We start from the raw sequence: 26579 nt of genomic DNA, 5'->3' as shown, positions 1-26579 counted from the left end.
GGGTGAATCTAGGTGGGATGCTCTTCGGAGGGTTAGTGTGGACCTGATGGGCTGAATGGCCTGCTACCACAGTGTAGGGATTCTATGTTCTTGTTTCAATAGGTGAGTGTCAACCAATAGCTGGACCAGCTGTCTTCATGTTTTGAGTACAGGGTCAGGAATGACCCTGGAGGGAGGGTAGGTTGTGTGTCAGATTTCTTTCTTTACTCCCCTTCCTGGATTAGATGAGATTAGGATCCCTACAGTATGGAAACAGGCCCTTCGGCCCAACAAGTCCATACCAACACTCCGAAGAGTAACCCACCCAGACCATTCCCCTACCCTATATTTACCCCTGACTAATGCACCTAACACTACGGGCAATTTAGCATGGCCAATTCACCTAACCTGCACATCTTTTGGACTGTGGGAGGAAACCGGAGCACCCGGAGGAAACCCACGCAGACACGGAGAGAATGTGCAAACTCCACACAGTCAGTCGCCTGAGGCAGGAATTGAACCCGGGTCTCTGGCGCTGTGAGGCAACAGTGCTAACCACTGTGCCACCATGCCCTTAGGAAGAGCAGTGTTGTACTTACTGCTGCTCTGTCACTTTCGGAAAATACAAGTTCAAGGTGGAAAGTGACCATTACCCTGAGGTCTGATGTACAGGATTATGCCTGACATCCCCCAGTAGCATCCTCTATCTGTCCCTGTCATTATTTTCCCATCACCATGTGGCTCTGTCTGCCTGGTCTGTGAACTGATGTGGTTTGCTGAACTGTTTTTGTATTCAGTCTATTAAAGTGAGTGGAGTCTGTCCAAAACCATTCCCGTTCTCTCTGACTAATGTGGTTCCTGGATTCAGAAGAGAGACAGAGCTAACCCAGGAAAAACCTGCACTAGAAGTGATAGGGTGAAACAGTGACATTTCTGTTAAAGATAAAATCTTCCAGATGTCCAGATAAAGAGACAATCATTAAAATTACAGAAACTAAGACTATATGGCCAAACTAATACAGTTCTTAGTGAAAAGAGCCAGTTTAGCTGGAGGGGGGATTTGCAATGGTCGTGATGAATGTGGATTTTCAGAAAGCCTTAAAAAGTTATCACACAAGAGACTATATAAAAAGATTAAGGGGTTTGAAACTGGACAAAGCTGGCGATTTGCCTTAAAAACTGAGAGTAGCAGCATCAGAGAGGGAGGGTTCAAGGATGGTGCTCAAATGGCTGCAGATTGACAGACATAGAATCCCTACAGTGTGGAATCAGGCCATTCGGTCCATCGAGTCTAAACCGACTCTGTGAAGAGCAACCCACCCAGACACCCCCTCCTACCCTAACCCCGTAACCCTGCATTTCCCATAGTCAATCCACCTAACCTACACATCTTTGGACTGTGGGAGGAAACTGGAGCACCCAGAGGGAACCCACACAGACGTGGGGAGAATGTGCAAACAGCTGATCACTGAACACATCAATGGAGAGCTGGAGCCAAACATCTCTATGTTTAGATGATTCTAACATGAAGACCCAATTTTAAAGACCAACGTGAACTGAAAGGGGTTAACAAGCAATCTGCAATTGGTAAAATGTGACACAATGATTTCAATGTCATTAAGCGTGAGGTGCTAAATTTTCAGTGAAAATTAGAGGGAAAAAATTATATATCAAATGGTCAGGTTTTTTAATGTGAAGGAGCAGAGGGATTGGGCGAGGTTAGATTTGCAAGATATTAAAATACTGTGTCTCAAATGGTTGAGAATGGGGTATATACTGGGACTTTGGGCAGAATTACAGAATCTTTAAACAAAACAAAAGTTGTAGAGTTTATCTGTGTTCATCCTTGGTAAGGTGACAGTTGTATTGAAATCCAAGCAAGGGGAAGGATGTTGTGGATTGAGACATTCTGCAACACAGCTTTCCTGAGGTGCTGCCAGGAATGAGGAAATACTGAGGTGAAACACAGGCATGATAAATCTGGGCTGCTGGGTGGGCAGAGATGTTTAAAATGACAAAAAAAAAGGATACACTGGATAGAGACTATTTGCTATAACTGTACAAACTGGAATGGGGAGATACACATCGAAAGTTAAACATCAGCAGCAGGAAACAAAGAGAAACATGTCTTGGTCTTGATGAGGTTAAACAACATCCCTTTGGTGGAGAAATCCAGAAAGATCAGCTCAGAACTCACGGCTGCCTCACAGCGCCAGGGACCCAGGTTCAATTCCAGTTTTGAGAAACAGTCTGCATGGAGTTTGCACCTTCTCCCCGTGTCTGCATGGGTTTCCTCTGGGTGCTCCGGTTTCCACCCAGAGTCCAATAATGTGCAGGTTAGGTGGATTGGCCATGAGGAATGCAGGGCAACAAGATCAGGGTGGGATGCTCTTCAGGGGGTCAATGTAGACTCAATGGCCTCCTTTTGCTTTGGAGAGAGTCTATGATCATCTCAAACTTAGAACTAATCTTTTCTGACCGAATGAAAGCGTGCATCTTTACATAAGAAGCAGAGTAGATTTGGCACTCTCTCGCCCAGAATTCGGGAAATACTGGAGGTAACCTGAGGGGAAGAAAATAAGGGATGAGGAGAAAGGATGGACTAAGTAGGATTGGGATAGAGATCAGTCAAGATATATCTGCACACAGCAGACCCAAAAGGCTGAATGTCAGAAAAAGGCACATTCAGAAAGTTAATATTAAACTCTAAGTATGGGGAATAGGGCAATCTAGTGAAAGGCAAATGTAGGGCCATATTAGGAAATCTTTAGACAAAAACGATCAACACTTGGAATGAAGGTACAAATACGGTCTTGGAGGAGAAAGACTAAATAAACGATAGGGGCTGAAGGACTATAGAGTGATGCCGTGTGGGTGTCAGAAGATGGGCCAAAAGGTCCTCCACATCCAGAATCAATGTGTAAATGTTATCAAATCATGTTCGGGTGAATACAGCAAATCACCAAAGGTGGAAGTGAGACAAGTTCCATTCTGAGGAGTGACGTGAAAGTGTTCCTGACTTGGGAATAAAAATAAAAAGAACTGTAGACACTGAAAATCAGAAACAAGAGCAGGAATTGCTGGAAAGGCTCAGCAGGTCCGGAAGCATCTGTGGAGAGAAAGCAGAGTTAATGTCATGGGTCCAGTGACCCTTCCTCAGAACTTGATGGTTGGTTAGTTTTTATGCAGAGAACAGGGTGGGTGGAGTAAGGAGTAAATGATAGGTGGAGATAGAGCCCAAGAAGAGAGAAGAACAGTTGGACAGACAAAGGAGGGATAATCTGGCTACGAGGATGAATGGGGACAATTAGTGACAAACAATGGGTTGTGTATAATAGCAGACCATGTGATAACAAGGCCTGGTGTTGGAGGGGTGGGTAAGGACATGGGAGAAGCTCAAGCCCTAAAATTGTTGAACTCGGTATTGAATCCAGAGGGTCATTGAGTTCCCAAGAGAAAGTTTCCAAGTTTTTTTTGTTTGTTATTGTGGATCACAGTGCCACAACAGAGCAAGTGAAGTTATGACCTCCTGCCAAAATAACTGATGTCAAGCCATGGCTAAAAATCCTTGTAGGTTGTGCTTACTGGGACTCTAACCCTCCTTCAGACAACCTCACAGGGTCAATGGTTCTATTTTTGTGTCAGATGGCCATGGATTCAAGTCTGTAAATTATTAAAGAACTGTCAGCGCAGTTAGCTTGGAACTAAGACACCATCTGTTTTTGATTAACATAGGAGAAAAGTAACTCATCAAAAACAAATCAATTTGTCCAAATGCTCATAAAGTGAAAGATAAGAGACTGAGATTGAGGGATAAACAGCCCAATAAGCCGCAATCTGCCTCCCAACCATATGGCATTTTAAACTGATGTACCCTGGCATTGACTCCACATGGAAACGGAACTCCAGGCAACAGAGAATTAGGAATGGTTAATATGTCAGCTAATGTGGACTGGATAGGGACAGGAACATCCGTCCGATCAAATTTAAGGTTTAACACAAGGCATGATGCATTGATTTGGTTTTACGGGGAGGGGGAGGAGGGTATTGTGCTCAGATTTCAGAGAAATGTACAAAATAAAAACTAAAAGAACTGCAGATGCTGGAAATCAGAAACAAAAACAGAAATTGCTGGAAAAGCTCAGCAGGTCTGGCAGCATTTGTGGACAATCCACTACCAGCTGTTCATTCTCCCAGGCTGACCATTATCCACACCTTTCCCTGTCAACTGTTCTTCTCTCTCTTTAGGTTCTATTTCTAATCTATCATTTAGTCTTTACCCCCTTCCTATCTTCTGCATAAAAAAACTTCTTTCCTACCCACCGTCAGTTCTGAGGAAGGGTCACTTTTCCCATAAAAACATATAAATGTATGAAGGGAATACATCAGGTGGAAGCGGGGAGGGTAATAGATGCGGACAGGTAAGTGGACCTGAGTCCATGAAAAGATCAGCCACGATCTTATTGAATGGTGAAGCAGGATCGATGGGTCAGATGGCCTACCCCTGTTCCTAGTTCTTATGTTTGAAGCTGATGCGTTAAATCTGATTTCCCTCCACAGATGCTGCCAGACCTGTTGTGCCTTTCCAATAATTTCTGCTTTTAGAGTCATAGAATCATAGAGATGTACAACATGGAAACAAATCCTTCCGTCCAATTCATCCATGCTGACCAGGTATCCCAACCCAATCTAGTCCCACCTGCCAGCACCCGGCTCATATCCCTCCAAACCCTTCCTATTCATATACCCATCCAAATGCCTCTTAAATGTTGCAATTGTACCAGCCTCCACCACTTTCTCTGGCAGCTCATTCTATACACGTACCACCCTCTGTGTGAAAAAGTTGCCCCTTAGGTCTCTTTTATATCTTTCCCCTCTCACCCTAAACCTATGCCCTCTAGTTCTGGACTCCCCATCCCACGGAAGAGACCTTGTCTATTAACTCTGTCCATGCTCCTCATAATTTTGTAAACCTCTATAAGGTCACCCCGCAGCCTAGAATGCTCCAGGTAAAACAGCCCCAATTGATTTACCTCTCCCTATAGCTCAAATCCTCCAACCCTGGCAACATCCTTGTAAATCTTTTCTGAACCCTTTCAAGTTTCACAACATCTTTCCAACAGGAAGGAGACCAGAATTGCACGCAATATTCCAACAGTGGCCTAACCAATGTCCTGTACAGCCGTAACATGACCTCCCAACTCCTGTACTCAATACTCTGACCAATAAAGGAAAGCGTACCAAAAGCCTTCTTCACTATCCTATCTACCTGCGACTCCACTTTCAAGGAGCTATGAATCTGCACTCCAAGGTCTCCAAGGTTCAGCACTCCAAGGTTCAGCAACACTCCCGAGGACCTTCCCATTATATGTATAAGTCCTGCTAAGATTTGCTTTCCCAAAATGCAGCACCTCGCATTTATCTAAATTAAACTCCATCTACCACTTCTCAGCCCATTGGCCCATCTGGTCAAGATCCCATTGTAATCTGAGGTAAGCCTCTTCGCTGTCCACTACACCTCCAATTTTGGTGTCGTATACAAACTTACTAACTGTACCTTTTATGCTCGCATCCAAATCATTTATGTAAATGACAAAAAGTAGAGGACCCAGCACCGATCCTTGTGGCACTCCACTGGTCACAGGCCTCCAGTCTGAAAAACAACCCTCCACCCTCTGTCTTCTACCTTTGAGCCAGTTCTGCATCCAAATGGCTAGTTCTCCCTGTATTCCATGAGATATTACCTTGTAATAAGTCTCCCATGGGGAACCTTGTCGAACACCTCACTGAAGTCCACATAGATCACATCTACTGCTCTGCCTTCATGATTCCTCTTTATTACTTTTTCAAAAAACTCAATCAAGTTTGTGAGACATGATTTCCCACACACAAAGCCATGTTGACTATCACTAATCAGTCCTTGCCTTTCCAAATACATGTAAATCCTATCCCTCAGGATTCCCTCCAACAATTTGCCCACCACCGAGGTCAGGCTCACTGGTCTACAGCATCTGCAGTCATTGATTTTACCTTTTATATAGTTCCTTGGCTTGTCTTTACCACCCTTCTTAAGTAGTGGCACCACAATTGCCAACCTCCAGTTTTCTGGCACCTCATCTGTGACTATCAATGATACGAATATCTCAGTAAGAGGCCCAGAAATCACTTCCCTAGCTTCCCCAGAGTAATTAAGTACACCTGATCAGGTCTTGGGGATTTATCCACTTTTATGTGTTTCAAGACATCCAGCACTTCCTCTGTAATATGGACATTTTTCAAGATGTCACCATCTATTTCCCTAGATTCTATATCTTCCATGTCCATTTCCACAGTAAACACTGATTTTGTTTCAGAGAAATGTGTTTGGAGATACCTATTAGGACCTAACACTCTTTCACATGTTCTCTTTAGGCAAGTGTACTTACTGCAGAGATGAGGTGTAGCCAGCTGCTTGGCTTTTGAAACTGAAAAATATTGTTTCTGTAATCTCATCAAACACAAACAGCAAGTTTCTGATTAACATTCAGCGTTCAATGTTCTGTCCTTAAAGCTGAGAGGGCTTTACACTTGTGGAAAACAAATTATAAATTAGAAGAGAGAGGTCTGGTAGGAAAGTTAACACGTGATATAAATTGACTTGCATTTTTGTCTAAAGATATGAATATCCAACATGCATAGAGAAGATTTTTACTTTGGGATTAAAGTTTCTTCAGAAAGCCAGGAAATTCAGCTTCTGATCCTTTTCCCTTCATGTTTGAATTGGAGAGAGGTCATATGGATTACTTTGTTATTACACTGACCAATGGAAAATTGTGTATTCAATATTTCAACCACATTGTGTGGAAAAAAGAGTCACACGTCGAAAAGCCTGGCAAGCATCCTTCGTTTGGAAGATTCTTGGTCCTAACATCTTGCTAAATTGTCATTTCCGATCCTACAATTCTAATGCCCTGATACCTGTGAAGATTGTTTGAAATGAGAGAGATGGGTTTCTATGAAGTCTCAGGCAATAAATGCTTGGTGACGATGTCAATGGATTGATACAGTGCCCACATTCAGCACACACAAACCAGGAAACTTGTGGTTAAATTAGGCCTCAGGCCTTGGATCACATCTGCCTAAACTAGTAGCTGGAGAGCCTGCAGCAGCAAATGACTTTTTATCAAAGGCCAAAAAGCCACCTGCCTCCCGGCAGTTTGGAGATGGGATTAGGACAGTGGCAGTGGGATCAGGTTTTATTCAGGAAAGTATCTCTAGTTGGCGGACCTTACTTAGGCCATAGAGCTGGATGCTGAAAGAAACACGAGCTGGGTAGCCCCAATGTCTGCTATTGTGAGGTCACCTAGAACAGACATTAGCCCTCTGTTAAGGCGAAATACTGTGGATTCTGGAAATCTGAAACAGAGAACATTGGAGAAACTCAGCAGGCCTGGCAGCATCTGCAGAGAAAGATATACAAAACTTGAAACATTAACTTTGTTTCTCTATCTACAGATGCTGAGTTTCTCCAGGATTCTCTATGTTTCTTTCATTCACTGTCTGTTGATATTTGCAACGAACATAACTTTATTTAAGTTAATTTCAACTTAATTCAGGTTAACATCTGGCAAAATATTATTCCTTGGAATGCGGCAAGTTGGTGTCTGAAATTGAACATTTTATGCCCATTTTATGCCAGCTAAATGGCAGCAAACAGTGCTTACTCCACTATTTTTTAGTTTAGGGATGGCACGTTAAGCTTTCTCTGGAAAGTGATAATGGCAAGTGATCTCTAAGCATGAAACATCTGCGCACGTACAAACAAAATCCATTTAGTTCTCCATCAATCCTGGGGACAGTGCTTGAAATTACAAGTGAAGGGAATCACCCAACATGGTTGTGGTTTGATAAGAATAGATGAGAACCCGTTAGTTCAGATGAGGCTTTGATGCCTCTAAACCTGAAGTGAGTCCAAAAAGATAGCATATTTTCTCAAACAGTGGTTCATTCTTAACTCTTACTCATTGCCTGATGCTAGACTGGGTGAATAGAAGTGCAAATGCCAAATATGTTGGTATGATGTTCCTAACCCCTTCCTTTCTGCCAGGATTAAAGGCAGGGGAGTGGGACTAGCTGAGATATAATTACAGAGAGCTTGCACAGATGCAGAGGACTAAATAGCCGTCTCCTGTGATGTAGCTGATCTATGATTCCCTAACTAGTGGAGAACTGATTCATTCAAATAGATGGGTTAACCTTCTGTAGTGAGGTCAGCCAGGTGGGCCTCATAGAACTGAGGAAGGGTCACTCAACCCGAAAACGTTAACTCTGACTTCTCTCCACAGATGCTGCCACACCAGCTGAGCTTTTCCAGCAATTTCTATTTTTGTCTCGAATATGAGTTCCCTGACTGGGGCTGTTGACCTGATCCAATTAGGGAATCCTGGCTGACAGATATAAACAGGAGTGTCAGAGGTACTGTTCACTGTGAGAAGAAAGTGAGGTCTGCAGATGCTGGAGATCAGAGCTGAAAATGTGTTGCTGGAAAAGCGCAGCATGTCAGGCAACATCCAGGGAACAGGAGAATCAACGTTTCGGGCATAAGCCCTTCTTCAGGAAAGGCATTCCTGAAGAAGGGCTTATGCCCGAAACGTCGATTCTCCTGTTCCCTGGATGCTGCCTGACCTGCTGCGCTTTTCCAGCAACACATTTTCAGCTCTGTTCACTGTGAGAGCTGGTTCTGAGGGAGCTAGATCAATGTTAAGGATTCTCTGCATGTTAATAAAGGGTGAGTTGGTGACAGGATACCAGTCTCAATAGAGTCTTTTTTAATTCATTCACAAGGATGCTGCTGGCTGGACCAGAACTTATTGTCCAACCTAATTGCCTAGAGGGCAGTTTAAGAACTACTCATATTGTTGTTGGTCTGGAGTCACATGTAGTCAAGATTAGGGTGGTGCTGGAAAAGCACAGCAGGTCAGGCAGCTTCCGAGGAGCAGGAAAATCGACATTTCGGGCAAAAGCCCTTCATCAGGAATGTTCAAATCTCGCATGGCAGATGTTGGAATTTGGATTCAATGAAAACAAATCTGGAATGAAAAGACCAATGATGGTCTTGAAACCATTGCTGATTGTTGGGAAAACCCATCTAGCTCACTAATATTTTTTTGGGGAAGGAAATCTGTCATCCTTACCTGGTCTGCTTACATGTGACTCCAGGTGGAATTCATTGACAAATGAAGGGATGAAAGAGCTTCACGCAAATGGGAAAACCCACACAAAGTGAATACACGCAGTAAGGAAATGCTGGTGGGGAGTTGTCGATACTCAACTTTTCCTTTCCTGAACAAAGCTTTCACATGATTGGGGTCCAGCTGCAGCACAGCGTTACTGGAAGCAATCACCTCATCTCGGAGATCCAACTTCAGCTGAGCAGCCGCCAAGTTGTTCAGACACTTCAGTCCGTCTTCCTGCAATTCTTCTGCTTCCTGAGCGCTGGGATTAGCTGAAATTTGAAAACAGCAGAGATATTAAAAGACTAGAAATAGAAAGAAGCGTCATAGTGATGTGTCCCATAAGGAAAAGCCAGTAAAATGTGCAAATCTGATATCCGACTGGATTTGTATACCTCAAAATGGAGGTTCAGTGCGACCATTACATTTATTTTCAACTATTGCTGTTTTCTTTCCTTCTGGCTTGCTGCTACTCAGACCTATGGCACTCTGTAGTTAACAAACTGTGTTTTCTATTGTAATGGTTTCTGTCAGATTTTTGTGTCAGCTTTTCCCATCCTAATTTCCTATGGGCACATTTAAAATTGAAGCTGTCTATGTCATATTGTAATAGCAGTGTGTCGTGGGATTTCCATTTGTCATTTCTCAGTTCTGCTAATTAGAGTTCAGTAGAAGCAATATTGCTTTTCTTCCTCCCACCCCCCTCCCCCCCAAATTTCTGTAAGTTGTGTGGCTTTTCTACTTTCTCTTTCCGAAATGTTGTCTGAAATCAAGTTTTCAATTTTCAGGATCCGTTGTTGGGTTCATGTGGGAGTCCTGGGCTCACTCACATCACCCCTGTACCCCATGTCACAGTCTGAAGGCTGCCTAATTGTGGCCCCAGACTTGGAATGCAAGAAGCTTGCATTGATGCCAGGACCCATCAGGAGAAGTAGGTACTGCTGAGGCAGGTAAGAGGCTGTGATAGTGTCTCAGTATGCAATGCTCTCATCTATCTGCATTCATATCATCAAATAAAGAGATCTGAAGCCAAAAGCGCCATTGGGAATGGAGGCGAAATTACAGAGACAGGAGGTTATGCACTTTCCTCCTCTGGCTGTGTCATTAAGACATGGAGTCTTTGCCTCCAATGGCCCTGGTCTGCCTCATTAGAGCTGGTGGCCTCCATATGAGTCAGCGGACCTATCCAAAATTGAATGAACGCTGATGTCATGGTCCCTAAGCAGGGTCTCATTTGCCACAATTGTCTATATCTGTTGAGAGGGCAGAACCCAGTTTGTTGCCTGACCTGGAGGCAGTAACACATTGTAGAACTATCCTAGAGTGGCTCCTCCCTGGTCATGACAGCCTTCTCCAACCCTGTGTCACCAGAACTGGGAAGATTCAGCTCCAAGTATCACCTTGGTGCAGTGGTAGTACCCTTACCACCCATGGATTCATGTTAAAACAACATTGCAGATCTTAAACATGTACTGAAGGCTGACATGTCTGCATCATACAGAATGCTGGATGATCAGAGGTGCTGATTCTTTGACAATACATTAAACCGTTGGTTATGTTTAAATAGCTGTTAAAGATCATTTAAATCATATGAAAAGCAATACAGTTCACCGGGTGATGTGATCAAAATTTATCCTGGAAAGCAACATCACCAAAACCAATTTAGTTTGTCATTTCTCTCACAATTGTGTGCAGATAACTGCAATGATTGACCACATACCAATCCTAACTACTTTTCAAACGTATTCATTAGATTTGGGTGTCTCATGGACTTAAAAGTGCCACGTAATTGCAATTCATTTTCTATCCCGTAGTATCATTTTACTAGTTTGTATTCATGTCCCTTTGTGTTGCAGTCTTGTCTAGGATTAGGATTAGCTCAGGATTACCTTTTTCTATTCCACATAGTATTTTAAGTACAGTCAAGGGTTTCTTAATGATCCCACTTCACAGCTGAAGTGTTCCAGTCTTAGGGGGAAACCACTGTTTCTCACCACTTCCAAAGTTTGAGTGCCTCTCCCTCACGACTTGTTGATCAGAACCAAAAGCACTTTCTGGCTGTATGTTTAGCAAATCTTTATGCAGCTTGAGTATGTAATATCAGAGTAACACACTGCAGATTCAGCAAGACTCCTCAGCATTAAGAATACAAACTCATCTGACTGCGCCATATTCTCACCTACTTGGGAAACCTTTCACTCCCTTTCTTAGCAAGAATCCATTCGATTCTGTCTTAAATATATTCAAAACCACTGCTTTCACCAGCTTTGGGGAAAGTGAGCTTAAAAACCTCAACTTTCTGTGAGAAAATATTTCCCCTCATCTCTGTCTTAAATGGATAACACTTGTGTGTTTTAACAAATTGATTGCATTGTGTAACATAAATGAGGTGAAGCAAAGTTTGTTTTAACTGGCACCTAATGAATCAACATATTTAATAATTATAATAACCTCAAATACCACAAGATTTACTGTATTATTCTGCCCAATTATTACAGTTTCTAAAATGTATTTACTGCAATGTGTTGTTCAATCAAATGGCCACACGAAATGTCAACAGCTGATTCGATTTCGAGTCAATGATCTACCACAATGTTTGAGTAGCCAGTTGAGGGTGTGAGTGCGAAGACTCTGATGCTAAGTTTTATTTATGCTGTGGGTGAAGTGATGTTTGAATCCCCTGCATTACATTTCTATTATTTGGTGTGTGTTTTTACATTGATTATGTGGATCTCTTGATTCTCTACAATATTTGAGCAATTGGTACACTCCTGGTCCCATAGGTGCTGGATGTTAAAAAGTGTACTGTACATGGATTCTGTTTAATTGAAGATCTCTGGTGGTCTTATTTTAAACTAATGCATACGGTAGAGAATCCATAGCCATGGCTTGTGCCTTTAATGCTGCAGTGCGGCGATCCTACGTCCTGTCGTCATGTGACAACATCTGGGTATTTGAAGCATTTCCAAGTTGATCTTTCAAAGGGACATCACTCCAAAATTGATAATAGAATGTATTTTTTTCCAAAGACATCTCTTGAATGCTACAAGTGAAAGCACATAAGCTTTGGGTAACAGCAGTTATATTCAGATAGGCATTGTAAAATTAACACATATGGAAGTCAAAGAGTCCATATGTCATTTTGATGGTCTGTCATACAAATGAGGAATGTGGAGGATCTCTGGTGGTTTTAATTACAGCTAAACTAATATATATAACACAGAGTAATCTCCAGACACAGCTTGTGCCCTAGGTACTACAGTGCAGAGGGATTGTAGTCTGTGACAACATCTGGGTACTTGGCTTATTTATATGTTAAGTTCCTAAAAAGGATATCACTCCAAAGCTGATAGCACAACCGTCTTATTTTTAAACTATGACTCCTGGTTCTAGATTCTTCCACAAGAATTCTTTCTACATTTATTGTATAAAGACCTCTTGGTATCTTACATATTTCAGTTAAGTTGCCTCTTACTCTTCAACCTTTCCTGATCTGGATATTAAGATTTGCTCCTTCGCGATCCTTAGCTGAACTCCCACCAAGTCTGAATTGCATTATCATACTGGGTCATGCTTCAGGCACTCCTCATGTTAACCTTTTCACACCCTTACACCCTTGAACAACAAAGGTGAGTGGTTAAATGCGTGAGTGTGTGGCACAGTGGGGCTGGGTTTGGGATGAGTCGGGTCGCTGGGTTAGTTGGGTGGGTGGAATAGGGTAGTCAGTCAGTGGGTGTTTGGGTCAGGCCAAAGGAGTCGTCAGATGTTGGAGGGGGGAGGATGTTGTAGCCAGGCAGGTCGGAGTTTGATGGGTCTAAGGGTTGTCAGGACAACGTTCTTGGTTTGCTGCTCTGTTTAGTAACACTGGCTAACCATGGAGTTAAGTATAAACCAGTGCACCCCCTCCTAGATAAATATCCAGCTGCGTGCCTGACCCAAGTCTTCAGCTTGGGCTCAGTATTAGAAGAATTCTGGGTACTGGAAGTCAGTTAAAACTTCCCAGGCAACTTCATTTCTCCGTGTGTCAGGATATCCCCAAGGTCCTGATGGGCTTCTCCCAACTTACTTATATTTTGAAAATCCATAGACTGGAAGATTTGGATGATCTACTTTTCTCTACCTGACTGACTGAGCATTTCCACCGTTTTCTGTTTAAGTCTGCTCAGTGGGTGATGTTTCTTTTATAAGTTCTTTCCTGCAATGGTAACTGTCAATTGAGGCATTCAAGAGTGCATTGGATAATTATTTGGATGGAAATAGAGTTCAAGGGGATGGGGAAAAGGTAGAAGATTGTCACTACATGATAGAACCATCGAAATGATACAGCACAGAAGGTGGCTGTTCAGCCCATCTTGTCCATGCTGACCCAAATGTGCTTTCTAATTGTTATGGTGCTCCTTTGAAGAGCTGGTGGAGGCATGATGGCCAAATGACCTCATTTTACGCTGTAACCATTCCCAAATTCTGTGTAAAGTTTATTAATCACTCCCAGAACTCCTCAATCTCTGCCTTTTCAATTCCATCCATTCAGCAGATTCCTACACTCCTTCCAATGAATTACATAAAATAGCAGTGGAAATGATGTTGTCAGTTCTGAAGGACCTGATCTACCCTGGCAATGGTTAACAGCATTCAGTGTTGAGTGAAGATGGGATGTGAGGAATGACAGTTAATGATCTCTGAAGCCTTGGAACAGCTGAGTCCAGCAGCTGGGAAAACTCAGTTTGAATCCTGGCAAATTTATTTCCCAGTTGCATCCAGATTTGCAAGGTCTATGTAAGTATCATTAATACGAACTTTAGCACAGGGTAAAAATAACTATTGAGCTCTTGCAGTGCCCCTACCTCTGGGCCAGAAGATCTGGGTTCAACTCCCACATGTTCTTTAAACTTTCTAAACTTACCAGGATGGAATCAGTTGGGAATAGAGGTCAGGTGGGCATGTAGACTGGAGGCTGTTGCGGGGAGGTGCATCCCTGGTATGAATTGGAAACAAGTCCCTGGACTGGAGGTGAGTCCCTGGACTAGAGGCAAGTCCCCGGGATGGAGGTGGGGGACTGGAGGCCATTGAGAGGAGGCGTATCCCTGGTGTGAATTGGAGGGAAGTCTCTGGACTGGAGGTGAGCCTCTGGACTGGAGGCAAGTCCCTGGGCTGGAAACAGGGGACTGGAGATTGTCACAAGGAGGTGAGGCCTCAAGTTTCAAAGCCCAGTGTGGTCTGGAGATTTGGCCTAGTGTGGGCTGGAGGCGAGGTGCACAGACTGGAGTGGAAGGACTGTAACTGAGTATCATTTTTAAAGTTTTTCCTTTTATTATTATCTGAGACTCCTTTTTTTTCTAATTTATACCAAATAATTTAGTATCTGTACCTAAGTATCTTCTACCTAAGCTGATGCCATAAGTGGCAACTTGTAAACTTTTCACTGTACTAATTCGAGTACATGTGATAATAAAGCAAATTCATTAATTAATTCATGTCCAGGCATGTGTCATAACAGTTTGAATAAAAATATCTGAAAGGGAATATTGGGAACAAAATCCACCAACATACACGTGAGATTTTTGCTAGGCCTCATCATTCATTTGTCTTTATAATAACGGTTCCATATCTCCTCTGATTGAATCAGTCAGCAGTAGCTGCAACAAGTTAAACACATCAGTCACACATAATGGGCAGGGGGCCATAGAAAACAGAAATGCCTCACTGAGGTTGTCAGACTAGTTAACAGGCTTCAATATCACCTCAAAGGTGGACGAACTTAAACTCTTCCAACAAAAACTACTCACGATTAACTTTCCCACAGTTACTTTCCCTGTGCTGACAAGTAACAGCTAAGAACAATATGAAAGGGGAAAAAGCATTAAAGTTATATAAGCTCTAAGTATTTATCAAGTGAAACATAGAGAGATGAACAGCCTAATCAGGCACTGTTGGCATTTGCAAGGGACTGCAGGTTTAATAATCTCATCCACGCTCCCCTGATTTTATTTCTGCAGTGATTGTAACAAGGTCAGCCAGGTGGACCCCATAGAATATGTGTTTGCAGCTGTTAATCTGGTCTAATCAGGGGTCCCTGGCTGACAGATATAAACAGGAGTAAGTGTCACTGGCCACTTGTGTGTCTCTTTTCTTCCTGGAGGTGGAAACTGAATAAAGATTAAAAAAAAATAAACAGGAGTAAGCCCAGGTGTCCCTAGAGAAGGAGCACTCAGTGTCTACCAATACACTCGAGGTTTTCAGGGAGAAGTGGGCACCATGAGGTGTGGACTGTTTTAGTTACCCCTCCAACTCTATTTTGATTTAGTTCCTGTCCTCCCTTTTCACTTTTCGATCACGCAGAATTGCTCTTTGTTGAGAAGAGTTCTGTTTGCCACTGGCCCACACGAGTGTTTCCATTCTCCCTGGTGGTGGAATATAAATAAAGATTTATGTACTTGTTGTTTTTCGCTGTGTCCTACACCTGCACACACACACACGATATGGGTACTGGGGAAAAATAAGCGCTATCGCTGTTAGGTGGTAGTATGAGGAAAAAAGGGGAAAAAACAGACAGGAGTGACAGAGGTTCTGTTCACTCCGAGAGCTGGCTCTGAGGGAGCTGGGTCAGTGTCATGGACTCTCCATGTGAAAATAAAGGGTGACTTGATGATGGGATACTGGTCTTTGTGGAATTATTTCAGGCTCCGTTAATGTAAAGTCAGCAGGTGCCCACATCGGAGGAGAGTGATTCTAGATATGCTCAGAAGTCCAGATGTGAATGCTGCCTTCTGCCAAGTTGGACTCAGACACCTCTATGTGCCTTAACCATGGCAAGAGGTTGTTTGGCAAATCAACACTGGATCCTGTTGCTCAGAATGTGGGTGAGCTCACTGTGCTCTGTATGGGGGGGTGGGCCCACTGTGCTCTGTATGGGGGTGTGTTTTGTATGGGGCGGGCTCACTGTGGTCTGTATGGGGCGGGCTCACTGTGCTCTGTATGGGGGGGGTGGGCCCACTGTGCTCTGTATGGAGGGGTGGGCCCACTGTGGTCAGTATGGGGGTGGGCTCACTGTGCTCTGTATAGGGGGGTGGGCCCACTGTGCTCTGTATAGGGGTGGGCTCACTGTGCTCTGTATAGGGGGGTGGGCCCACTGTGCTCTGTATAGGGGTGGGCTCACTGTGCTCTGTATGGGGGGGTGGGCCCACTGTGGTCTGTATGGGGGGGTGGGCCCACTGTGCTCTGTAAAGGGGGGTGGGCTCACTGTGCTCTGTATAGGGGTGAGCTCACTGTGCTCTGTTTGGGGGGGGTGGGCCCACTTTGCTCTGTATGGGGGTGGGCCCACTGTGCTCTGTATAGGGGGGTGGGCCCACTGTGCTCGGTATGGAGGGCGGGCCCACTGTGGTCTGTATGGGGGTGGGCTCACTGTGCTCTGTATAGGGGGGTGGGCCCACTGTGCTCTGTATAGTGTTGGGATCACTGTGCTCTGTATGGGGGGGATGGGCCCACTGTGGTCTGTATGGGGGTGGGCTCACTGTGCTCTGTATAGGGGGGTGGGCCCACTGTGCTCTGTATGGGGGTGTGCTCTGTATGGGGCGGGCTCACTGTGGTCTGTCTGGGGGGGGTGGGCTCACTGTGCTCTGTATAGGGGGGTGGGCCCACTGTGCTCTGTATAGTGTTGGGATCACTGTGCTCTGTATGGGGGGGATGGGCCCACTGTGGTCTGTATGGGGGTGGGCTCACTGTGCTCTGTATAGGGGGGTGGGCCCACTGTGCTCTGTATGGGGGTGTGCTCTGTATGGGGCGGGCTCACTGTGCTCTGTCTGGGGGGGGTGGGCCCACTGTGCTCTGTATAGGGGGGTGGGCCCACTGTGCTCTGTATAGGGGTGGGCTCACTGTGCTCTGTATAGGAGGGTGGGCCCACTGTGCTCTGTATAGGAGGGTGGGCCCACTGTGCTCTGTATGGGGGGGTGGGCCCACTGTGCTCTGTATAGGGGGGTGAGCTCACTGTGCTGTGTATGGAGGGGTGGGCCCACTGTGCTCTGTATGGGGCAGGATCACTGTGGTCCGTATGGGGTGGGCCCACTGTGCTCTGTATGGGGTGGGCCCACTGTGCTCTGTATGGGGCAGGATCACTGTGGTCCGTATGGGGTGAGCCCACTGTGCTCTGTATGGGGTGGGCCCACTGTGCTCTGTATGGGGCGGGCTCACTGTGGTCTGTATGTGGCGGGCTCACTATGCTGTGTATGTGGGGGTGGGCCCACTGTGCTCTGTATAGGGGGGTGGGCCCAATGTGCTCTGTATGGGGGGTGGGCCCACTGTGCTCTGTATAGGGGGGTGGGCCCACTGTGCTCTGTATGGGGGGGTGGGCCCACTGTGCTCTGTATAGGGGGGTGGGCCCACTGTGCTCTGTATGGGGGGGTGGGCCCACTGTGCTCTGTATACGGGGGTGAGCTCACTGTGCTGTGTATGGAGGGGTGGGCCCACTGTGCTCTGTATGGGGCAGGATCACTGTGGTCCGTATGGGGTGGGCCCACTGTGCTCAGTATGGGGTGGGCCCACTGTGCTCTGTATGGGGCGGGCTCACTGTGGTCTGTATGTGGCGGGCTCACTATGCTATATATGGGGGGGTGGGCCCACTGTGCTCTGTATAGGGGGGTGAGCTCACTGTGCTGCGTATGGAGGAGTGGGCCCACTGTGCTCTGTATTGGGGTGGGCCCACTGTGCTCTGTATGGAGGGCGGGCCCACTGTGGTCTGTATGGGGGTGGGCTCACTGTGCTCTGTAGAGGGGGGTGGCCCCAATGTGCTCTGTATGGGGGTGAGCTCACTGTGCTCTGTATGGGGGGGTTCGCCCACTGTGCTCTGTATGGGGGTGTGCTCTGTATGGGGCGGGTTCACTGTGGTCTGTATGGGGGTGGGCTCACTGTGCTCTGTATGGGGGGGTGGGCCCACTGTGGTCTGTATGGGGGCGGGCTCACTGTGCTCTGTATAGGGGGGTGGGCTCACTGTGCTCTGTATACGGGGGTGGGCCCACTGTGCTCTGTATGGGGGTGAGCTCACTGTGCTCTGTATGGGGGGTGGGCCCACTGTGCTCTGTATATGGGTGGGCCCACTGTGCTCTGTATGGGGGTGGGTGGGCCCACTGTGCTCTGTATAGGGGTGGGCTCACTGTGCTCTGTATGGGGGGGTGGGCCCACTGTGGTCTGTATGAGGCTGGGCCCACTGTGCTCTGAATAGGGGGGTGGGCCCACTGTGCTCTGTATGGGGGTGAGCTCATTGTGCTCTGTATGGGGGGGTGGGCCCACTGTGCTATGTATGGGGGTGGGCCCACTGTGCTCTGTATAGGGGGGGTGGGCCCACTGTGCTCTGTATGGGGGGGTGGGCCCACTGTGCTCTGTATAGGGGGGTGAGCTCACTGTGCTGTGTATGGAGGGGTGGGCCCACTGTGCTCTGTATGGGGCAGGATCACTGTGGTCCGTATGGGGTGGGCCCACTGTGCTCTGTATGGGGTGGGCCCACTGTGCTCTGTATGGGGCGGGCTCACTGTGGTCTGTATGTGGCGGGCTCACTATGCTGTGTATGGGGGGGTGGGCCCACTGTGCTCTGTATAGGGGGGTGACCTCACTGTGCTGCGTATGGAGGAGTGGGCACACTGTGCTCTGTATGGGGTGGGCCCACTGTGCTCTGTATGGGGTGGGCTCACTGTGCTCTGTATGGGGCGGGCTCACTGTGCTCTGTATGGGGCGGGCTCACTGTGCTCTGAATGGGGGGGTGGGCCCACTGTGCTCGGTATGGAGGGCGGGCCCACTGTGGTCTGTATGGGGGTGGGCTCACTGTGCTCTGTATAGGGGGGTGGGCCCACTGTGCTCTGTATAGTGTTGGGATCACTGTGCTCTGTATGGGGGGGGTGGCCCCAATGTGTTCTGTATGGGGGTGAGCTCACTGTGCTCTGTATGGGGGGGTGGGCCCACTGTGCTCTGTATGGGGGTGTGCTCTGTATGGGGCGGGCTCACTGTGGTCTGTATGGGGGTGGGCTCACTGTGCTCTGTATGGGGGGTGGGCCCACTGTGGTCTGTATGGGGGCGGGCTCACTGTGCTCTGTATAGGGGGGTGGGCTCACTGTGCTCTGTATAGGGGGGGTGGGCCCACTGTGCTCCGTATGGGGGTGAGCTCACTGTGCTCTGTCTGGGGGGGTGGGCCCACTGTGCTCTGTATAGGGGGGTGGGCCCACTGTGCTCTGTATAGGGGTGTGGGCCCACTGTGCTCTGTATAGGGGCGGGCTCACTGTGCTCTGTATAGGAGGGTGGGCCCACTGTGCTCTGTATGGGGGGGTGGGCCCACTGTGCTCTGTATAGGGGGGTGAGCTCACTGTGCTGTGTATGGAGGGGTGGGCCCACTGTGCTCTGTATAGGGGGGTGAGCTCACTGTGCTGTGTATGGAGGGGTGGGCCCACTGTGCTCTGTATGGGGCAGGATCACTGTGGTCCGTATGGGGTGGGCCCACTGTGCTCTGTATGGGGTGGGCCCACTGTGCTCTGTATGGGGCGGGCTCACTGTGGTCTGTATGTGGCGGGCTCACTATGCTGTGTATGGTGGGGTGGGCCCACTGTGCTCTGTATAGGGGGGTGGGCCCACTGTGCTCTGTATAGGGGGGTGGGCCCACTGTGCTCTGTATAGGGGGGTGGGCCCACTGTGCTCTGTATAGGGGGGTGGGCCCACTGTGCTCTGTATGGGGGGGTGGGCCCACTGTGCTCTGTATGGGGGGGTGGGCCCACTGTGCTCTGTATAGGGAGGTGGGCCCACTGTGCTCTGTATGGGGGGGTGGGCCCACTGTGCTCTGTATGGGGGGGTGGGCCCACTGTGCTCTGTATAGGGGGGTGGGCCCACTGTGCTCTGTATGGGGGGGTGGGCCCACTGTGCTCTGTACGGGGGGGTGGGCCCACTGTGCTCGGTATGGAGGACGGGCCCACTGTGGTCTGTATGGGGGTGGGCTCACTATGCTGTGTATGGGGGGGTGGGCCCACTGTGCTCTGTATAGGGTTGGGCTCACTGTGCTCTGTATGGAGGAGTGGGCCCACTGTGCTCTCTATGGGGTGGGCTCACTGTGCTCTGTATGGGGCGGGCTCACTGTGCTCTGTACGGGGGGGTGGGCCCACTGTGCTCGGTATGGAGGGCGGGCCCACTGTGGTCTGTATGGGGGTGGGCTCACTGTGCTCTGTATAGGGGGGTGGGCCCACTGTGCTCTGTATAGGGTTGGGCTCACTGTGCTCTGTATGGGGGGGTGGGCCCACTGTGGTCTGTATGGGGGTGGGCTCACTGTGCTCTGTATAGGGGGGTGGCCCCAATGTGCTCTGTATGGGGGTGAGCTCACTGTGCTCTGTATGGGGGGGTGGGCCCACTGTGCTCTGTATGGGGGGGTGGGCCCACTGTGCTCTGTATGGGGGTGTGCTCTGTATGGGGCGGGCTCACTGTGGTCTGTATGGGGGTGGGCTCACTGTGCTCTGTATGGGTGGGTGGGCCCACTGTGGTCTGTATGGGGGTGGGCTCACTGTGCTCTGTATAGGGGGTTGGGCTCACTGTGCTTTGTATAGGGGGGTGGGCCCACTGTGCTCTGTATGGGAGTGGGCCCACTGTGCTCTGTATTGGGGGGTGGGCCCACTGTGCTCTGTATAGGGGTGGGCCCACTGTGCTCTGTATAGGGGGGTGGGCCCACTGTGCTCTGTATAGGGGTGGGCTCACTGTGCTCTGTATAGGAGGGTGGGCCCACTGTGCTCTGTATAGGGGTGGGCTCACTGTGCTCTGTATGGGGGGGGTGGGCCCATTGTGCTCTGTACAGGGGTGGGCTCACTGTGCTCTGTAAAGGTGGTGGGCCCACTGTTCTCTGTATAGGGGTGGGCTCACTGTGCTCTGTATGGGGGTGTGGGCTCACTGTGCTCTGTATGGGGGGGTGGGCCCACTGTGCTCTGTATGGGGGGGGGGGGGGGGGTGGGCCCACTGTGCTCTGTATAGAGGGGTGGGCCCACTGTGCTCTGTATAGGGGTGGGCTCAGTGTGCTCTGTATGGGGGTGAGCTCACTGTGCTCTGTATGGGGGGGGTGGGCACACTGTGCTCTGTATGGGGGTGTGCTCTGTATGGGGCGGGCTCACTGTGGTCTGTATTGGGCGGGCTCACTGTGCTCTGTATGGGGAGGTGGGCCCACTGTGCTCTGTATGGAGGGGTGGGCCCACTGTGGTCAGTATGGGGGTGGGCTCACTGTGCTCTGTATAGGGGGGTGGGCCCACTGTGCTCTGTATAGGGGTGGGCTCACTGTGCTCTGTATAGGGGGTTGGGCCCACTGTGCTCTGTATAGGGGTGGGCTCACTGTGCTCTGCATGGGGGGGTGGGCCCACTGTGCTCTGTAAAGGGGGGTGGGCTCACTGTGCTCTGTATAGGGGTGAGCTCACTGTGCTCTGTATAGGGGGGTGGGCCCACTGTGCTCTGTATAGTGTTGGGATCACTGTGCTCTGTGTAGTGTTGGGATCACTGTGCTCTGTATGGGGGGGGTGGGCCCACTGTGGTCTGTATGGGGGTGGGCTCACTGTGCTCTGTATAGGGGGGTGGCCCCAATGTGCTCTGTATGGGGGTGATCTCACTGTGCTCTGTATAGGGGGGTGGGCCCACTGTGCTCTGTATGGGGGTGTGCTCTGTATGGGGCGGGCTCACTGTGGTCTGTATGGGGGTGGGCTCACTGTGCTCTGTATGGGGGGTGGGCCCACTGTGGTCTGTATGGGGGCGGGCTCACTGTGCTCTGTATAGGGGGGTGGGCTCACTGTGCTCTGTATAGGGGGGTGGGCCCACTGTGCTCTGTATGGGGGTGAGCTCACTGTGCTCTGTCTGGGGGGGGTGGGCCCACTGTGCTCTGTATAGGGGGGGTGGGCCCACTGTGCTCTGTATAGGGGTGGGCTCACTGTGCTCTGTATAGGAGGGTGGGCCCACTGTGCTCTGTATGGGGGGGGTGGGCCCACTGTGCTCTGTATAGGGGGGTGAGCTCACTGTGCTGTGTATGGAGGGATGGGCCCACTGTGCTCTGTATGGGGCAGGATCACTGTGGTCCGTATGGGGTGGGCCCACTGTGCTCTGTATGTGGCGGGCTCACTATGCTGTGTATGGAGGAGTGGGCCCACTGTGCTCTGTATGGGGCGGGCTCAATGTGCTCTGTATGGGGCGGGCTCACTGTGGTCTGTATAGGGTTGGGCTCACTGTGCTCTGTATGGGGGGGTGGGCCCACTGTGCTCTGTATGGGGCGGGCTCAATGTGCTCTGTATGGGGCGGGCTCACTGTGGTCTGTATAGGGTTGGGCTCACTGTGCTCTGTATGGGGGGGTGGGCCCACTGTGGTCTGTATGGGGGTGGGCTCACTGTGCTCTGTATAGGGGGGTGGGCCCACTGTGCTCTGTATAGGGTTGGGCTCACTGTGCTCTGTATGGGGGGGTGGGCCCACTGTGGTCTGTATGGGGGTGGGCTCACTGTGCTCTGTATAGGGGGGTGGCCCCAATGTGCTCTGTATGGGGGTGAGCTTTCTGTGCTCTGTATGGGGGGGTGGGCCCACTGTGCTCTGTATGGGGGTGTGCTCTGTATGGGGCGGGCTCACTGTGGTCTGTATGGGGGTGGGCTCACTGTGCTCTGTATGGGGGGGTTGGCCCACTGTGGTCTGTATGGGGGCGGGCTCACTGTGCTCTGTATAGGGGGTTGGGCTCACTGTGCTCTGTATGGGGGGGTGGGCCCACTGTGCTCTGTATAGGGTTGGGCTCACTGTGCTCTGTATGGGGGGGTGGGCCCACTGTGGTCTGTATGGGGGTGGGCTCACTGTGCTCTGTATAGGGGGGTGGCCCCAATGTGCTCTGTATGGGGGTGAGCTTTCTGTGCTCTGTATGGGGGGGTGGGCCCACTGTGCTCTGTATGGGGGTGTGCTCTGTATGGGGCGGGCTCACTGTGGTCTGTATGGGGGTGGGCTCACTGTGCTCTGTATGGGGGGGTTGGCCCACTGTGGTCTGTATGGGGGCGGGCTCACTGTGCTCTGTATAGGGGGTTGGGCTCACTGTGCTCTGTATGGGGGGTGGGCCCACTTTGCTCTGTATGGGGGTGGGCCCACTGTGCTCTGTATAGGGGGGTGGGCCCACTGTGCTCTGTATGGGGGTGTGGGCCCACTGTGCTCTGTATGGGGGTGGGTGGGCCCACTGTGCTCTGTATGGGGGGGTGGACCCACTGTGCTCTGTATAGGGGGGTGGCCCCACTGTGCTCTGTATGGGGGTGTGCTCACTGTGCTCTGTATGGGGGAGTGGGTCCACTGTGCTCTGTATAGGGGGGTGGGCCCACTGTGCTCTGTATGGGGCGGGCTCACTGTACTCTGAATGGGGGTGGACTCACTGTGATCTGTGTGGGGGTAGTCTCACTGTGGTCTGTGTGGGGCGGGCTCGCTGTGCTCTGTGGGGGGTGGTGGGCTCACTGTGGTCTGTATGGGGGTGGGCTCACTGTGGTCTGTATGGGGGTGGGCTCACTGTGGTCTGTATGGGGGTGGGCTCACTGTGGTCTGTGTGGGGGTCGCTCACTGTGGTCTGTGTGGGCGTGGGCTCACTGTGCTCTGTATGGGGCGGGCTCACTGTAGTCTGTATGGGGGTCGGCTCACTGTGCTCTGTGTGGGTTGGGCCCACTGTGCTCTGTATGGGGTGGTGGGTTCACTGTGCTCTGTATGGGGTGGTGGGCTCACTGTGGTCTGTATGGGGTGGTGGGCTCACTGTGCTCTGTATAGGGGTGGGCTCACTGTGCTCTGTATGGGAGGGTGGGCCCACTGTGGTCTGTATGGGGGTGGGCTCACTGTGCTCTGTATAGGCGGGTGGGCCCACTGTGCTCTGTATGGGGGTGAGCTCACTGTGCTCTGTATGGGGGCGGTGGGCCCACTGTGCTCTGTATGAGGGGTGTGCTCTGTATGGGGCGGCCTCACTGTGGTCTGTATGGGGCGGGCTCACTGTGCTCTGTATGGGGGAGTGGGCACACTGTGCTCTGTATGGAGGGGTGGGCCCACTGTGCTCTGTATGGGGGTGGGCGCACTGTGGTCAGTATGGGGGTGGGCTCACTGTGCTCTGTATAGGGGGGGTTGGCCCACTGTGCTCTGTATAGGGGTGGGCTCACTGTGCTCTGTATAGGGGGGTGGGCCCACTGTGCTCTGTATAGGGGTGGGCTCACTGTGCTCTGTATGGGGGGGTGGGCCAACTGTGGTCTGTATGGGGCTGGGCCTACTGTGCTCTGTATAGGGGGGTGGGCCCACTGTGCTCTGTATGGGGGTGAGCTCACTGTGCTCTGTATGGGGGCGGTGGGCCCACTGTGCTCTGTATGAGGGGTGTGCTCTGTATGGGGCGGGCTCACTGTGGTCTGTATGGGGCGGGCTCACTGTGCTCTGTATGGGGGAGTCGGCACACTGTGCTCTGTATGGAGGGGTGGGCCCACTGTGCTCTGTATGGGGGGGGGCGCACTGTGGTCAGTATGGGGGTGGGCTCACTGTGCTCTGTATAGGGGGGGTTGGCCCACTGTGCTCTGTATAGGGGTGGGCTCACTGTGCTCTGTATAGGGGGGTGGGCCCACTGTGCTCTGTATAGGGGTGGGCTCACTGTGCTCTGTATGGGGGGGTGGGCCCACTGTGGTCTGTATGGGGCTGGGCCTACTGTGCTCTGTATAGGGGGGTGGGCCCACTGTGCTCTGTATGGGGGTGAGCTCACTGTGCTCTGTATGGGGGGGGTGGGTCCACTGTGCTCTGTATAGGGGAGTGGGCCCTCTGTGCTCCGTATGGGTGGTTGGGCCCACTGTGCTCTGTATGGGGGTGGGCTCACTGTGCTCTGTATGGGGGGGTGGGCCCACTGTGCTCTGTATGGGGGGGTGGGCCCACTGTGCTCTGTATGGGGGGGTGTGCCCACATTGCTCTGTATAGGGGGGTGGACCCACTGTGGTCTGTATGGGGGTGGGCTCACTGTGCTCTGTATAGGGGGGTGGGCCCACTGTGCTCTGTATGGGGGTGAGCTCACTGTGCTCTGTATGGGGGGGTGGGCCCACTGTGCTCTGTATGGGGGGGTGGGCCCACTGTGCTCTGTATGGGGGGGTGTGCCCACATTGCTCTGTATAGGGGGGTGGACCCACTGTGGTCTGTATGGGGGTGGGCTCACTGTGCTCTGTATAGGGGGGTGGGCCCACTGTGCTCTGTATGGGGGTGAGCTCACTGTGCTCTGTATGTGGGGGTGGGCCCACTGTGCTCTGTATGGGGTGGGTGGGCCCACTGTGCTCTGTATGGGGGTGGGCTCACTGTGCTCTGTATGGGGTGGTGGGCCCATTGTGCTCTGTATGGGGGGGGGTGTGCCCACTGTGCTCTGTATAGGGGGGTGGGCTCACTGTGCTCTGTATAGGGGTGGGCTCACTGTGCTCTGTATGGGGGGGTGGGCCCACTGTGCTCTGTATAGGGGGGTGGGCCCACTGTGGTCTGTATGTGGGTGGTCTCACTGTGGTCTGTATGTGGGTGGGCTCACTGTGGTCTGTATGGGGGTGGGCTCACTTGGTCTGTATGGGGGTGGGCTCACTGTGGTCTGTGTGGGGGTCGGCTCACTGTGCTCTGTGGGGGGGGGGTGGGCTCACTGTGGTCTGTGTGGGGGTGGGCTCACTGTGCTCTGTGTGGGCGTGGGCTCACTGTGCTCTGTATGGGGCGGGCTCACTGTAGTCTGTATGGGGGTGGGCTCACTGTGCTCTGTGTGGGTTGGGCTCACTGTGCTCTGTATGGGGTGGTGGGTTCACTGTGCTCTGTATGGGGTGGTGGGTTCACTGTGCTCTGTATGGGGTGGTGGGCTCACTGTGGTCTGTATGGGGGTGTGGGCTCACTGTGGTCTGTATGGGGGCGGGCTCACTGTGCTCTGTATAGGTGGTTGGGCTCACTGTGCTCTGTATAGGGGGGTGGGCTCACTGTGCTCTGTATGGGGGCGTGGGCCCACTGTGCTCTGTATGGGGGGGTGGGCCCACTATGCTCTGTATAGAGGGGTGGGCCCACTGTGCTCTGTATAGGGGTGGGCTCAGTGTGCTCTGTATGGGGGTGAGCTCACTGTGCTCTGTATGGGGGGGGTGGGCACACTGTGCTCTGTATGGGGGTGTGCTCTGTATGGGGCAGGCTCACTGTGGTCTGTATGGGGCGGGCTCACTGTGCTCTGTATGGGGAGGTGGGCCCACTGTGCTCTGTATGGAGGGGTGGGCCCACTGTGGTCAGTATGGGGGTGGGCTCACTGTGCTCTGTATAGGGGGGTGGGCCCACTGTGCTCTGTATAGGGGTGGGCTCACTGTGCTCTGTATAGGGGGGGGTGGGCCCACTGTGCTCTGTATAGGGGTGGGCTCACTGTGCTCTGTA

At 50.7% G+C, this 26579-nt stretch overlaps 1 protein-coding gene across 2 annotated transcripts in view; it reads right to left on the bottom strand.

Annotated features, from left to right (window-relative positions):
* fkbp16 (FKBP prolyl isomerase 16) overlaps window positions 1-26579 on the bottom strand; it is a 191755-nt gene that overhangs the window by 13387 nt on the left and 151789 nt on the right. The window contains exon 5 of one of the 2 annotated variants that reach the window (XM_087981241.1): window positions 9363-9463. In XM_087981241.1, coding sequence (XP_087837367.1) covers window positions 9363-9463 — 101 coding nt within the window. Of the gene's footprint in view, window positions 1-9290; window positions 9464-26579 lie in introns of both variants that reach the window. The other variant, XM_087981240.1, reaches the window with a different exon arrangement.

The sequence above is a fragment of the Chiloscyllium plagiosum genome, unplaced genomic scaffold (genome assembly GCF_037043375.1).
Source record: "Chiloscyllium plagiosum isolate Xiang-an unplaced genomic scaffold, Cpla_swu_hap1 HiC_scaffold_39, whole genome shotgun sequence".
Lineage (NCBI taxonomy): Eukaryota > Metazoa > Chordata > Chondrichthyes > Orectolobiformes > Hemiscylliidae > Chiloscyllium > Chiloscyllium plagiosum.
This window is presented reverse-complemented; position numbering and strand designations above follow the sequence as displayed.